We start from the raw sequence: 14,632 nt of genomic DNA, 5'->3' as shown, positions 1-14,632 counted from the left end.
TGTGTCCCTCCATTCCTCGGCCCGCCTCTGTGTTCGCTTCCGAATCAAGCCACTTCCAAGAAGTCGGGCAGGCTGCTGGGCCGCCAGCCTGGCCCTTTGTGATGGGATGGCTCCCCGTAGCCTGCTGTGGGGGCCTGGCCTAGTTCCAGGCTGGCCAGACTGCGGTGAGCCCTGCAACACAGCGAGCGTGCCCTGTGCTGGTTGGGACGGGTGTCCGGCATGCAGCTCCCCCACCCGCCGCACCGCTCCTTGAAGCAGCAGTCTGTTTGAGCTGCTGGCACGTGGCACTGCTCGTCGGGTGGGCTGGACACTGCCCGACACGTGGCACCAGGCAGCTGGAGCGCGGGCAGAGGTAGGAGGCTATGGGGTACCCACACGCTGACCCAGCGCAGGGAGCTCTGATGATGGCCCACCCCTAGGCCGTGGGGGTCTGGAGTGGGACCCCCTTAGTGCTTGGGGTGCAAAGAACAGCCGCAGCCATGCCTCTCTGCGGGGCTCCTGTGTGACCACTTGGGTCAGGATCCTGCCTATAGCCGGCATGAGATAAGCTGGGTGCCACACAGGAGTTGGACCACCCTCTTGGAAGGACTAGGGCGTGGTCAGATGTGTCTCCCGGGCCGTGTCAGCCACGGGCTGGAAGTGAGACCTCAGTGGGGCGGTGAGGTGCTGGGCCCACCGGCCGCTGGGCGGCCCCTGGGACGTGTGGCCTGAGGGCTTGGGTTTGGGATGCTGCAGAGGCCGTCAGGCGGGTTCCGGGGAGCGAGAGAACCACAGCTCTGTGCTTCCCGGGGGTCTGCGTGTTGGGCTCGGGCGATGGACGTGCAGCTCACGTGGCGTCCTATGTGACAGGCCCTGCTCTAGATCTCTGTCTTGGTGACATTGACGTCGCATCGCAGGAGAGAGACCAGGATGAGCAAGAGGGCCCCGACCTGGGGCTGACAGGTATGACGCGTGTGGCCCAACCTGGGGGCTGTGGTCTGGGGGCGCCCTGTGCTGCTCAGTGCCACGTGGTCCTCACCACCGGGCTCCAAGCGCTTCCCCTGACCCAGGGCGCAGCAGTGGTGGTCGATGGTGCCGACCAGAGGCAGATGGCCTCCTGCCTCCACCAGCGTGAGGCTAGCCTCCGCCGGCCCTCAGCCTGCCTCCCTCACACCTCACAGCGGCGTGGGAGCCGTTACCGCCGTGCACGGTGTCGCTCCCTGCGGCCAGCGTTCACCTGTCCTGCCCTTGAGGGAGAGGCCACATCGGGCCCCTCACCGTGCCGGCCTTGTGCCAGTGGCCAGGTTGGCCAGACAGGACCCGGGACATCTGGCCTCCGCTGGGACCCTCGAGGGCACGTGTGGCAGCTGTGTGGTGGCAGTGCCGGCCGCTGCTCCAGCTCCCAGGCAGGCGCCCCAGAAGGCCTCAGTCACCTGGTTCCCTCCTGTCCCTCCAGGTCCAGGTCCACAGTCTCTGGCGGGCTCGGCACCAGTCACCATCCCGGGCTCACTGCCCCGTTCCCCGTCCCTGCCCTCGTCCTCGTCCCTGTCTGCCTCCCCCCTCAGCTCGCTCTCCCAGTCCCTGGCGGGGCCACCTGTCTGCTCAGCCATGACGCCCCCACATCAGCCACCCCCCCGGTCAGAGCCGGGCACTCTGGGCTCCTCGGCCTCATCCTACAGCTCCTTGGGTGAGTGTCTTCGGTGACAACCCCCCTGCGTGTCCCTGAGCATAGGGTGCCTCCCCTCAGAGGCTGGGCCTGGGGGGTGGCCCTGGCCTGCCCTAGGGCTCTTGAGCGAGGCACCCACTGCCCCTCTGACCAGCATCTTGACAGCCGAGTAAACTGAGGCTCAGAGCCACTGTCCCTTGGTTTAAACTCAGTGGCTAGCCTCACCCACTGGGCGTGGGGCCGTGCTGGGACCAGCGCTCCCCAGGCCTGGCAAGCACGGCTGTGTCACCACCTGCTCTGCACTCAGGTCTGAGCAGCGTCTCTGGGAACGTCTGGGACTTCGTTTCTGGCAGCTTTTCACCCAGCCCATCCCCCATCCTGAACACCAACCCCAGTCCAGGCAGCGCCGAGCTGGCGCGGGTCCGGCGGCAGCTGGACAAGGCCAAGAGGAAGATCCGGCAGTGGGAGGAGTCCTGGCAGCAGGTGGCGCAGGTGAGCAGGCTGGTGGCCTGGGGTGCCGGGGTGTGTGGGTGGGGACAGATGCCACCTGCATGGACCCCCTGGGTTACAGGCCTGTGACGCATGGCAGCGCGAGGCCCAGGAGGCCAAAGAGCGGGCCCGAGTCGCCGACAGCGACAGGCAGCTGGCCCTGCGGAGGAAGGAGGAGGTGGAGGCCCGGGTCCGGCAGCTGCAGGACGAGTTGGGGGGCCTGGGCGTGTCTTCGCTGCCTGGGCTGCGCAGCTGCCCCGACGTGGGCACCATCCCTCTGCAGCAGCTGCACTCACTGCAGAGCCAGCTGCGCCTCGACCTGGAGGCCGTGGACGGGGTGAGTCCTGTGTGCCCCCAGGGTGGAGGGCAGGGACCCACCCCCGCTGCGCCCTTTCAGCCTCACCTTCACCCCAGTGCCTTGGGGTGCTCTCCCGTCGGGGTCAGGGCTGGCCCACCCCTCCTGCTAGCAGAGGCTGCGCCCCGCGGAGAGGCCAGCCCATCCCGGTGCGCGGCTGCTCCCGGACCCCCACCTCCGCGTCTTCTCAGCACAGTACAGGAGCTGCTATACGCTTGGCTAGGGACGCCCCAGCCCTGCCCTCACTAGCTCAGAGCCTCCACATGGCCCACCGCTGCTTGGCTCCAAGGTCTCTTCCCTCCAGGAACCAGGGGCTCAGGGCTTCAAGGCCCGCCTAGGCCTCTGCACGATCTTGTAGCCAGTACCGTAGCCCTGCCCCATACTCGGTGGCCTTCTGAGTGGCTCCCCAGGGCCTCCTGGGCCTTCCTCTCCCTCTCTGTCCGGGAAGTATTGCTTTGGGTCGAGTCTTGGTGCCGATGGTGCTGGGAGGGGCCGTTTAGCCCAGCAGCGCCCACCTGCCCACAGGTGATCTTCCAGCTCCGGGCTAAGCAGTGCGCGGCCTGCCAGGACCGGGCCCACGGCGCCGTCCTGCAGCCCTGCCAGCACCGTGCCCTCTGTGAGCTGTGTGCAGCCAGCACGCCTGAGTGCCCCTGCTGCAAGGGCCAGCCCCTCCCATGGTGACCCAGGCTGACGCCCGCCTCCTGGGAGCACTGCCTGAGGCTGCCACGGTCGTGCAATGGAGCTCCATCACACTGCTGCCATCTGGACCGAGGCTCCACCTGCCGGCCCTCCTGTCATCGTTACCTACCGTGGGCCACCGGGTCTCAAGGTATTCTCAAAAACTAAAAGCAAACCCGCTGAGCCTGCCTGCCCTCCCCACAGCGCTGCACCTGCGGGCTGGGCAGGTACTTCCTCACTGTGGCCTGCAGCCCACAGGCCAGGCCACGGGCAGGGGTCTCGTCAAAGCCCCTAGTAACCGAGGGGCTGTTAGACGTGGTCACTCTAAGCTGCTCTCTCCGAGTCCGTCTCTGATGCGCGGCCCACGAAGCCGTGCGTGCCGTGAAGCCCGCTTCCTGGCAGCTCGCTGCGCGCTCCTACACGAACGTGAGGTCCCTGCTCTGAAGCCAGTTCTTACAGGACGAGCCCCTGCCCCGTAGCGAGGAGGAACTAGGACTCCAGGCCCCACGGGGACCGTCAGCAGTGTCGTGAGCCGTGATTGAGCCGCATCCATGGAGATGGTGCTAGGAAACGAGCGGGTTCTTGACATGCACGCATCCCTGGAGCTTCGCATCCCCACTGTGCTGGCCACGCAACTACACCCACGGCCACACTTCTAAGTGCCTGTACCTCGCAAAGCAGCAGGAGCCGACCGTCGGCTTTACTTCCTCCGACTGCCAGCCGCAGGGTGGTGTCGGGTCTGGGGCCGGCTCTGTAGCCACGCCGAGGCCTGCTGGCTCTGGGGGCAGCAGTGCTGACACCCCGATGCCAGGGGGCTGTGACCGGGAGACTGGCCTCAGCTGCTGATGGGCAAGATGCCAGTCCTTGAGGGGCAGTCCCAGCCAACACCGTCACCTGGCCTGTGTGTGTCATCCACATCCGTGAGGCCAGTGGGGGTAAGCCAAGGGCCTGACCCGAGGCAGCTTGGTGGCCTCAGATGTGCCGCAGCGCCGGCGAGTGCGCAGCCTCCAGCCCCCTGCTGGAACGTGACTGTTTCATGGGACTGGCACCTTCTCTGGTGGTCGGGATCGGACCTTTCTCTGGCAGCCCGCAGTCGTGGCAGGCGCCACCGTCCCCAGCCTCGGTTGGACGAGGTGGGCCTGGGTCACCTCCAGGTACAAGAGCCAGCTCGGGCCCACCTGGCCTTGCAGCGAGCACAGGCCTTCTAGCCCACCTGTAGCTCTGCCGAAGACTTGAAGAGCAGTTTAACTTACGTGCCTGCTCAGACTTCTTAGTGACCAAGTTCGAATGTATCCAATACAGACTTAGGTTTTTAAGGTAAGACAAACTCGTGGGAAAATGTATTATTCTAAGGAAGCGGGTCTGAGCACCCCGCAGCTCGTCTGCTCCTGAAGGTAGCTAGCTCGGTTCTGTCGGGCTCTCCCACACGGCCCGTTGGCTCGTCCTCAGCAGTCTTTGTGCCGCTGCCCCGTTCCCCCCTGCATTTGTGTCCTGTCCATGTACCTGTCTACCAGGTCAGGTCTGCCATGGACACTTAGCCTAGACGTTTCCAGATCACAGCTGGGGCCAGGCTCTGGGCCTGCCTGTAAGCTCCTGGCCGGCGTTCGCTGTGGAGCCCAGCCACTGCACTGGAGCCTGCCCCAGGGTGAGCACTCAGGCCGGGCTGCCAGACGTGCCGTGACAGTGAGGGGGGCCCTGCCCCAGGGTGCGCTACCTCTTCTCAGGACCAGACTCCTGGGCCCAGAACTGCAACAAGACAGGCTGCCTGTCTGGCCTTCTGAGGGCTACAGCCCAGTGATCCCAGGTGACCAGCGAGAAGCAGTGGGCAGGAAGCAGCAGCAGGCCCCCTGCAGCCCGGCCGCCGTCCCACACCTGTCCGCCTCCGCCCCGTGCTGACGTCTGCATTGGTGCCCTCACCCTGCAGGTGCCTCACCTGGACGGCCACAGGAGCCCTGAGTGTGCGTGTGTTGGATAAGGGTGTTTTTGAGCGGAGTTTTCTTACCCCAAGGAGGCACTGTTTATAAGTCATAAGCATTCACTCTAGTGAGTTGTTTGGAGTTAACACTTGTTAAAGTTTTTACACTATGACATTTATGGAGTGCTTTACAGAATTCATGGAATTATTTTTGTCAATATGAGAACTCATTAAAATTCTGAGCACGACAAAGACTAGCCTCTAGTCCCTGAGAGTGGCCTGCCAGTACCAGATGGCCACGGCTGTCGTACACTGGACACCGAGGTTCTGCTTCTCGTGCTGCTCGGCTGCCAACTCCAGGTCACACAGTCGCACGCAGCCCTGGCTCGGCACGTGGCTGCTCTGGGATCCCGGCTGGGGGTGCCCTGTGGCCCACGGGTTCAGAGCTAAGGGTTTCTGTCAGAACACAATGGTGGGGGGACCAGCAGTAAGTGTAATGGCTATATCGCTGGACTCCCATGTAGTAGACTGTGGTTCAAGTCCCAGACCCGGTGGCTTACACTCACACCAGGCGCATGTGCGTGCGTGCCCAAGATCCCGAGGAGAATGGAGGAGACGGGATTGCGGCGTGGCCATCCCCCCTGGGGGATGAGTTCATGAGTTCAGACTTCCTGACTTTCTGGTGAGTGCATGTGCCCTATAGCTGGCCCTGCAGACACCCTACCGCCCCCCCACCCGTCGTACCTGTGGGGCTAGTGTAGAGGATGCCGTGCTGGCTCAGCAGACTCTTCAGCCGCCTGGTCTCCTTGGACAGCTCCTCATGTGCCTGGGAAGAGTTCAGGGGCGTCAGCAGCGTGGGGCGACGGCCGCCCTGCCTGGGCCTCACCACTCCCACCTTTCTGCAGTTCTCCAGGGTCTCCAGCCCTTGGCCCTTAGGGTCACCTTCCTGCTGGGCAGGCTCCTTCTCTCCTGGGGTCTTCAAATAGCCAGCGTCCTCAAAGAGCGCCCTCAACAGCTTCTCGTAGCCCTGGAGAGGACGACGCAGCGGGCAGTGGGCTCCCGGCTAGGCTGGCTGCCTGGGGGCCCCTGAGCCTGGCTCACCTGGGGGGTGATTAGCTCGTCCGCCAGGTCCTGCTCCAGCTGGTCCCAGCGCCGTTGCAAGGGCTCTGGCAGGACCGGGTACACTAGGAACAGCGCGGACTCAGCCACTGCCAGCCCGGCGGCCAGCCCCTCCGCTCCACACCCTGCGGCCCCAGCCCCCTACCTAACAAGGAGTGGGGGTGGCAGACGAGGGGGGTCTCAAAGGTCAGGGCGTAGACACAGGTGCTGGGCTCCGACACGTGGGCCAGTCGGTTGTGTTTCCCGCAGGTCAGTTCCACCTGGGGGTGCATCCCAGCAGGTGGGGGGTGAGGGCCCCAACTCCGCTCCCCGCAGGCCCCACCCCAGCAGCCCCACCTTGCTCTGCCGGCTCCGAGAACGGCAGGAGTCGCCATCCCTCATCCACATGGCCACGAAGGTGTTGTTGGCGATCTCCCACTCCTGCCAGATGCTGGGGGGGGGCAGGCCGTGGGGAGGAGGGGGGCTGGGGGCACCTGACGGCCTTCTGTGCCCGCCCCACGCACTAGCTGCTCACCCGAGGACCCCGCTGTACGCGTTCCAGCGGAAGGTCTGCTCGTGCTGCGTCACGTTGTGGAACAGGCAGAGCTCGTACTTGTACCTGGGGACGCAGCAGGTCAGGGGGGCCCAGCCACGCCCAGCCCGCGGGGCGCCCTGCACTCACGTGGACTCCACCAGGCTGAAGCACTTGCCGGACAGCCCAGAGAGCTGCGCAGGCCCTGGGGAAGGGAGTGCGGACGTGACCAGGATGCCAGGGGGGAGCACAGAGCTCACCCGCATGGAGGCCAGAGCCCAAGGCTCCCAGCAGCCACCCTGGAACAGGCTGGGTGGCACGTGGACCAGTGGCCATGGTCAGGTCTGCCCGGTCCTGCCCACACTCTGGGTGGACACAGAGCCAGACTCGGGAGGCTCCGGAAAGAGCTGAGGCCAGGGAACTAGCAGTTAGCATAATGGCTATGTCGCTGGACTCTCACGTAGTCGACCATGGTTCGTGTCCTGGACCTGGTGGCTAAAAACTCATGCTGGGCGCGTGTGCGTGCGTGCCCAAGATCCCGAGAGGAGAAGGGAATGTGGCGTGGCCATCCCCCCAGGGGAGGTGTCTTCTCGCTATCTCTGTCTTTCTCTGTCTTTCTGGTGAACACACATGCCCAAACCTCTCAAAAAATAAAAAATAAAAATAAAAAAGACATGAGACCGGGACAGCTGCTGGCCTGCGTGCGCCTGCTGGCGGAGGCTGGCAGGGGACAGCGTGAAGACAGGAGCTTGGGGGCCAGCAGATGGCATGGTGGAGGGTGCTGGACCCCCACATGGCCGACCATGGTTCTAGTCCCAGACCTGGCGGCCTGCCTTCTCACTTTTCTTGCTCTGTCCCTCTCTGGTCAAAATATAAAAATAAAAATGAATTAAAAAAGGAGCATGAAGACAGGGTGAGAACCCACATCCAGGGAGAAGGCCCTCCAGGAGCGAGGGACAGCACTGCCGAGGGCCAACAGGTGGCAAGGGCAGCCGGCCCCACATCGCTGGCTGCTCAGTTAGAGTCTGAGACCTCGCCGCTGGAAAATCACCGGGCTGCCGTGTCATGCCCAGTCCCGAGTAGAGGAGCAGGGGCTGCGGCATGGCCACCCCGGGGGGGTGACTTCTCTCACACACACTCTATGCCAAGCTAAAGGAGACGTCGTCCTAGGTACGCAGGGCGAGGGCCAGTTCTTTAGCCACAGGCCTGCCCTAGGACACACCAAGCCGAGGAGGCTGGGCTGCAGGTCTCTGCTGAAGGCAGGCCGGGCACACACTGCCTGGGCCCGTGGTCTAAACACGAGTGAGCCTGAGTCACGGCTGGCTCCATGCACTCGAGCAGCCTGGCCCGGACCGAGGTGCCCCCTCCGCTTGTGCGTGTGCTCCATCATGTGAAGGAGAACCACCCAAAGGCCGAGCCACGACCTGGTGGTGAAGGGCCAGCCCCACGTAGCCAACCATGTGGTCTGAGAAGCAGGCCAGGTCACGGTCCCTTCTCAGGGTCCTGGATGCAGATGCGCACATACATGCACCTGGCTTGAGTTTGAAGCAGCTAGGTCTGGGACTCGAACCACAGTCGCCTACATGGGAGTCCAGCGATGGAACCATTACGCCACCTGCTGGTCCCGTTGACTGTCTTTACCAGTAATCACCCTACGCTGGTTGCAGCACATTCGGAAGGTGCGGGTGGCAAGGTGCCCCCTTCCATCAGTGCCCACTGCACGGGGCACACAGGCTTGCACTATGACCAGAGCGGCATGGAAGGGCGGGTCCCCCGCGTCACAGACCTGGGTGCTGTAGTAGCTCAGCCAGGCACCCACATCCCCAGTGCTGGGGCCAGACACGTTTTGGATTTGGGGTTTTCCAGATGCTGCACTCTGTGTGCACGTGAGATATCCTGGGGACTGGGCCCAAGTCCAAGCACAAAATCCACGCGTGTGTTGTACAAGCTGGGACACACAGACCAAGGCACCTCCACCTGGTCCCGTGGTGCCACATTCTGACCCGACCTCTCCATGGCGGCAGTCTGGGCCTTGCCACTAGCCACGTCGTGCCAGTACTCGAAGTCGCAGACCTGGGGCGTTTCAGACGCCACAGACCAGGTGGACGGTGACTACCTGGTGCCGGGCGCATTTGCCGTCAGCCCCACGTGCAGGCTCGGGCCAGACCCCTCACACACGGGGCCTCCGCGTCAACAGGACTAGAGGGGAGTACCAGCCCGCACTGGAGATGCTCGCACCCTGCTCCAGACGCGGGGGACAGGGGGCGCCGAAGAGCTGGACAGAAGGATGCGTGCACACCCAGCAGCCCGGCCTGCCGGCCCGAGGACAGCCTCAAACGCAGAGGCACTAGGTGGTCCAAATACCTTTCCTGGTTACAAACCAGGCCCGGAATCAGGAAAATAGTAAACAACAAATTCTAGGGCCAGCAGGTGGCATGGTGGTTGAGGCAATAAATTCCCATGTGGCTGACAACGGTTCAAGTCCTGGACCTGGTGGCTTGCTTTCTTCCCCCAAGTCTCTCTCTGGTGAGCACACGTGTCCTACAGCAAACTAAAAAAATAAAATTAAATCTTTTTAACCCTCCCACACTTTTTATTAAAATTATTTTTTATTTTATTTATTCATTTACTTATTTTATTTTGACCAGAGAGACACACAGAGAGAAAGTGAGAAAGCAAGCCACCAGGGCCAGGACTTGAACCATGGTTGGCCATGTGGGAATGTCCAGCGCCTCAACCACTGCACCAACTGCTGGTCCCCCCCACATTTTTTTTTCTTTTTTTGGAGAGGTTTTTGCTATAGGGCGCATGTGCTTGCCAGACAGAGAGAGAGAGAAAGTGAGAAATCTCCCCAGGGGTGGGATGGCCATGCCACAATCCCTTCTCCATTCTCCTCTCAGGATCTTGGGCACGCACACACAGCTACCGGGTACAGGACTTGAACCGTAGTCAACTACATGGGAGTCCAGCGACATAGCCATTACGCCTCCCACATTCTTGAGCAATGAATCAAAGAAAAAATCTCACATGAACCATGAAACACTAGGGCCTAGTGGGTTAAAGGGCCCAGGCACAGGTGGTCTGAGAACCGGGCACGTGTGCATGTATGCTCCAACCCTAACCAGGTGGGGAGGCGGCCAAGGGGCTCCCTGTCTGGTGAGCACGTGTCCTCAGGCAATGTCAGCAATACCTGTGGCGAGATACTCTCCAGAGATGACTTGTGGGCTTAGTAAATCCCTCCGCCACCTGTTTGTTCCCCGCCCTGTGCCCCGCCCGCTGCCAACTCGGGTCAGAGCTGCAGAGCACCTGGCCTTCCACCACGGTCCAGCCTCAGGGACCAGCTCTGCACCTTAAGGAACTAGAGGACAAGAGCCGCAGCGGGAAGAGAACCAGAGAAGACGAAAGCTCGGGCCCACTCTGGCCCACCCCTAAAACGCCAGGCAGTGGCGCCCTGTGGTCCCAGCTACTTGGGAGGCTGAGGTGGGAGGAGCCCCTCTCTCACACAAATAGGAAAAGAGAGTAAAACACCAAAGCTGGCAACCACGGTTCAAATCTCCAGCCCGGTCAACTTGACACGTGCCAGGCATGTGTGTGGGTGCTCAGGGTGACAGGCTGGAGGACTGGAGGGAGGGATCACGGCGTGACCAGATCCCACGGGGGTGCCCCACTCTTGCTCATGTGCACGCGCACACGATCGTGAATAAAGGATACAGGAGTGATGCAAAAATCCTGAACAAAATGCTAGAAACCGAATTCCCAGCACAGGAGGAGGTCTCCCCTGGGACGGAAGGGCGTTTCAGCCTGCCCGAACTGGGTGCTGAAACACCGGGGACGCAGGAGAGGAGAGCGCGGTGCACCGCCACGGACAAAACTCGCCACCCTTTCGTGATAAACACACTCAACAGACAAGAAACAGAAGGACGGGACCAGCAGTTAGCGTAATGCTATGTCGCTGGACTCCCACGTAGTCGACCACAGTTCGAGTCCCAGACCCGGTGGCTTAAACTCACGCCCGGGCGCATGTGTGTGCGTGCCCAAGATCCCGAGAGAATGGAGGAGAAGGGATTGTGGCGTGGCCACCCCCCCGGGGGGTGATTTCCTGCTTTCTCTCTGTCTGTTTCTGTCTGGCGAGCAAGCACACACACCCTATAGCAAAAACCTCTCGTTTACAAAACCCCTCAAAAAAAAAAAAAAAAAAAAAAAAAACAGAAGGACATGTCCTGGGGCTACCCCACAGTCCCAGGTTAAGGGGACTGCATTCCACACGGCTGATGGTGGTTCAAATCCTGGCCTCGGTGGTTTGAAAGACATGTTGGGCACGTGTAGGGGTGCCTAAAGTCCTGACAGGATGGAGACGGAGGACAGGGGACTGCACTGGCTGTGCCCCACTGAGGCAGCTTCTCCCTCTCCCTCCCTGTCTTTCGAGAGAGCACGCACCTTCAGGAAATCAACTTAGAGAAGCAGGGCGTTGTGCAGCACGATGAACCTGCATTTTTTTCGACCCTCCCGGTCAGGAGGGGACGAGTGCTCGCACCCCTCTGCCCAACACTGCACTGGACATCCCGGCCAGAGCAACTAGGCAAGAGAAAGGATCAGCAAGTGGCGTGGAGGTTAAGGTACTGGGTCCCACATGGCAGGCTGTGCAGTTCGAATCCTGGGCCCAGCAGTTTCAAATCACACAGGACGTGTATGCATGCCCGAAAGCACTGAGATGCTGGAGCAGAAGGGACAGTGGCATGGCCATCCGTTCTGGAGGTGACTCCTCATTCCCCTACTCTGGTGAGCGTACACGCCCGACAGCCAAAAAAAAAGGCAAAGCAAATAAAAAGCACCCAAATATGGGGCAGAATGGCCGCCCGCCTGCAGACGGCGTGGTCTTTTAACCCTGATCTGCCCCAGGGTGCGGGCCTTCTCAGTAGGGACGGGCGGCAGAGGAGGCGGCGGCCACGCCGCAGTCCTTTCTCCCCCATTTCTTCACTGAGGGTCTGGGGAGCACGCGCGTACAGCTGGAGTGTTGTCAGGGTGCCGCGTCTGGCCACCAAACGGGTGGGTGGGGGCACGGGGCCAGCCTGTCCCTTCTACTCAGAGTGCTTTCACCACTGAATGTCCACTCTCTTAGCCACACTTTCGGGACCCACCTTTGGGAAGCCACTCACAGGGGAGAGCCCTACAAGGGACATTCTCTGCAGCAACCTTTCTCCTCTTTTTTTTTTGGAGAGGTTTTTGCTATAGGGCACGTGCACTCGTCAGAAAGACAGACAGAAAGATAGCAAGAAATCACCCCCCAGGGGGATGGCCACGCCGCAATCCCTTCTCCTCTCAGGATCCTGGGTCCGCATGCACATGTGCGCAGCGTGAGTTTAAGCCACCGGGTCTGGGACTCGAACTGCAGTCGACTACATGGGAGTCCAACAACACAGCTATTACGCCAACTGCTGGCCCCACTTTCTCCTTTTCTATGACATTTCTTCTGAAAACCTTTTCCAGCTATCAGAGGCACGTGAGGGCGAAGGCCCCCAGTGGGGGTTGCACGATCCCATCTGCTCACCCCTCAGGCACAGGGGTTCCTGGAGCAAACCAACAGGGTGGGGTCTGTGGGATCCGCGCTCGGAACCGCGGGGGTCGCCCCACTCATGCGGTAGTTTACACTAAAACACTGAGCCGGCAGGTGGCGTGGTGGTTAAGGGCACTGGACTTCCACAGGGCCGACTGCAGTTCGAGTCCTAGACCTGGCAGCTAACCTTCTCACTCCTCCCCCCACCCCCTCCCCCTCTTTGGTCAAATTATAAATAAATACATAAAATTAAATAAAATAATTGTAAAAAAAAAAAGATTAGACCGCAGGGGAGGACTACAGCAGTCCCACAGGTGCCAGCGGCCAGGGGCAGTGCCAGCGGCCAGGGGCAGTGCGAGATGCTGTCCGGAGCCTGCAGTGCCCACAGCGGAGTGCAAGCAGGGACCGGGTTTGGGGCAGGAGAGGCAGCTCCCGGCTTATTCAGCGGGTAAAAGCTGAGACACGTGTCTGGAAGCCAGCACATGGAGCGGTGGAGGCCAGACCCCACAGAGCTGACAACCGGTTTGTGTCCAAAATCCAGAAAGGAAACCGTTGAAAGGACTGTGTCGCGCCCCCGCACCCCAGGGTGCATTCTCGCTTTCCCGGCTCTGCCTCCGGAGAGCACACGCGCCCTCCCCCTGTACCAGAAGTCTGCACAGGCAAACGCGGAGGGGTTGCGCCCGCCGCCCTGCTGCACTCGCAGGGGCACTCACCGGACACCGGCGACGGCTCGCGCTTGGGCTGGAGGCGACTGGTCTGCGGCAGGAACGGGTTGTTGAGCCTGCGACGGGGGAGCGGGCATGGGTATGGGCCAGGGCCAGGGCCAGGGCCTAGGGCCAGGGCCGCGCCTGCCCCGCCGGACGCACCAGGGCCGCTCACCCGACAGTGTCCGGCTACTTCACCACCTTCATCTTCCGGGTGGGGAGCCGGGGGTCGGCCACTGACCGCGCGCAGCGACCGCGAGCAGCAGGAGGACGAGCGCCAGCCGCGCCACCATAGCACCTCCGCCCGCCCGGCCGCGCGGTCACGTGGGCGTCGGTCAGGTCACGTGAGAGCTGGAGCAGGAACTGACGTCACGTGGAGACGGGATCGGGCCTCGGCGCCGACGCGTGCACTGACGCCCGCGCAGCTCCGTGGGCAGCCGCGCGCGGGCCCGGGCCGGGTGGCGCTGCCCTGCGCGCTGGCCATGTGGGACCTGGGCCACTGCGACCCGCGGCGATGCACCGGCCGCAAACTGGCCCGCCTGGGGCTGGTGCGCTGCCTGCGCCTGGGCCGCAGGTTCGGCGGCCTCGTGCTCAGCCCGGTGGGCGCCCAGTACGTGTCCCCTGCCGACAGGTAGGCGCCGGGTCTGCCCCACTGTCAAGTCCGTCTCCGGGGCTCCGCGGTTGCATTCCAAGTCTTCCGGGCCCTTTCCCCAGGGCAGTCTGGTGTGCCACCGCGGCCTGGGACGAACGTTAGTGGAGTGAATAAACGACACGCCCCCGAGTAGGGGCAGCTGCCTCCAAGCTTGCTCTGAGAGCTGCTTGGGGGTGTCCGGGAGTAGGGTGATGTCCTCTCACCCAGACGCATTCTGGCAGGCAGCTGGTGGCACAGTCTGGTGTCGCTGTCATCGACTGCTCCTGGGCCAGACTGGATGAGACACCATTCGGGAAGATGCGAGGGCACCTGCGGCTTTTTCCCTTTAGGGCCCCTGCGGCTTCTGCCCTACCTGGTGGCCGCCAACCCGGTGAACTACGGCCGGCCCTGCAGACTGTCCTGCGTGGAAGCTTTCGCTGCCACCTTGTGCATTGTAGGTGAGTTGTGGCCTGGTGCCAGTGGGCCTGGCAGCCTGTGTCCCCACCAGCGTCTTCTGCTGAGACCCAGGAGCCCGAGGGGTGACGGGAAGGCGTTCTGTCCCAGACCGCACTCCCAGCACCTGCTCACAGGCTTGACCTGGTGCAGCTGAGGCCGAGGCAGCGTGGCTGGCTGCCCCCACCCCCCACCCCCACCCCGGAGCTGCTGCTCTGCTCCCGGGAGTGCTGCGAGTCTTCAGACGATCTGGAGCCCAGGTGGAGATCCCGGAGACCGGGGGTGTTTGCGTTTCTCAGCAGAGGAGGAAGACATGGGGGCTGCAGCCAGAGAGGCAGACCCCTCGGTTACTCACAGCAATCCCCTAGCCCCTACTGTGGCCTGGACACTAGGGGCTGCCCATGTCTCCAGATGTTCGTGTCCCTCACCCTCAGGCTTCTCGGACCTTGCCACCCTTGTGCTGCAGAAGTTCAAGTGGGGCGAGGGCTTCTTGGACCTGAACCGCCAGGTCCTGGCCAGGTACGCAGCCTGCAGCAGCCCGGAGGAGGTGCTCCAGGTAGAGAAGGCATCACTGGCCA

At 62.4% G+C, this 14,632-nt stretch overlaps 3 protein-coding genes across 13 annotated transcripts in view; 2 read left to right on the top strand and 1 right to left on the bottom strand.

Annotated features, from left to right (window-relative positions):
- Positions 1 to 5,255, top strand: part of UNKL (unk like zinc finger) — a 37,022-nt gene extending 31,767 nt beyond the window's left edge. For 10 of the 11 annotated variants that reach the window (XM_006146371.2, XM_006146370.3, XM_027771033.1 and 7 more), the window contains 5 exons: positions 850 to 942; positions 1,436 to 1,666; positions 1,953 to 2,137; positions 2,217 to 2,471; positions 3,015 to 5,255. In XM_006146371.2, the coding sequence (XP_006146433.1) occupies positions 1,588 to 1,666; positions 1,953 to 2,137; positions 2,217 to 2,471; positions 3,015 to 3,170 (675 nt within the window). In that variant the 5' untranslated portion in view covers positions 850 to 942; positions 1,436 to 1,587 and the 3' untranslated portion in view covers positions 3,171 to 5,255. The remainder of the gene's footprint in view (positions 1 to 849; positions 943 to 1,435; positions 1,667 to 1,952; positions 2,138 to 2,216; positions 2,472 to 3,014) is intronic. The other variant, XM_027771031.1, reaches the window with a different exon arrangement.
- On the bottom strand, positions 5,236 to 13,047 carry GNPTG (N-acetylglucosamine-1-phosphate transferase subunit gamma; the record flags this gene model as incomplete). The annotated part of the gene is given in 9 exon segments (XM_014587019.1): positions 5,236 to 5,538; positions 5,827 to 5,908; positions 5,978 to 6,109; positions 6,184 to 6,266; positions 6,347 to 6,461; positions 6,538 to 6,631; positions 6,716 to 6,799; positions 6,863 to 6,917; positions 12,980 to 13,047. Coding segments are annotated over 9 exon segments (808 nt in total), but the record flags the coding sequence as incomplete, so codon positions are not given.
- Positions 13,048 to 13,066: 19 nt separating this feature from the next.
- On the top strand, positions 13,067 to 14,631 carry TSR3 (TSR3 ribosome maturation factor; the record flags this gene model as incomplete). The annotated part of the gene is given in 5 exon segments (XM_014586989.1): positions 13,067 to 13,070; positions 13,193 to 13,601; positions 13,844 to 13,949; positions 13,951 to 14,059; positions 14,489 to 14,631. Coding segments are annotated over 5 exon segments (771 nt in total), but the record flags the coding sequence as incomplete, so codon positions are not given.
- Between the last annotated feature and the right edge of the window lies 1 nt (position 14,632).

Source organism: Tupaia chinensis, unplaced genomic scaffold, assembly GCF_000334495.1.
Source record: "Tupaia chinensis unplaced genomic scaffold, TupChi_1.0 Scaffold000178_1, whole genome shotgun sequence".
In the NCBI taxonomy this organism is placed as follows: domain Eukaryota; kingdom Metazoa; phylum Chordata; class Mammalia; order Scandentia; family Tupaiidae; genus Tupaia; species Tupaia belangeri.
Note: the sequence above shows the minus strand (reverse complement) of the source record. Positions and strands in the feature narration are given on the sequence as shown.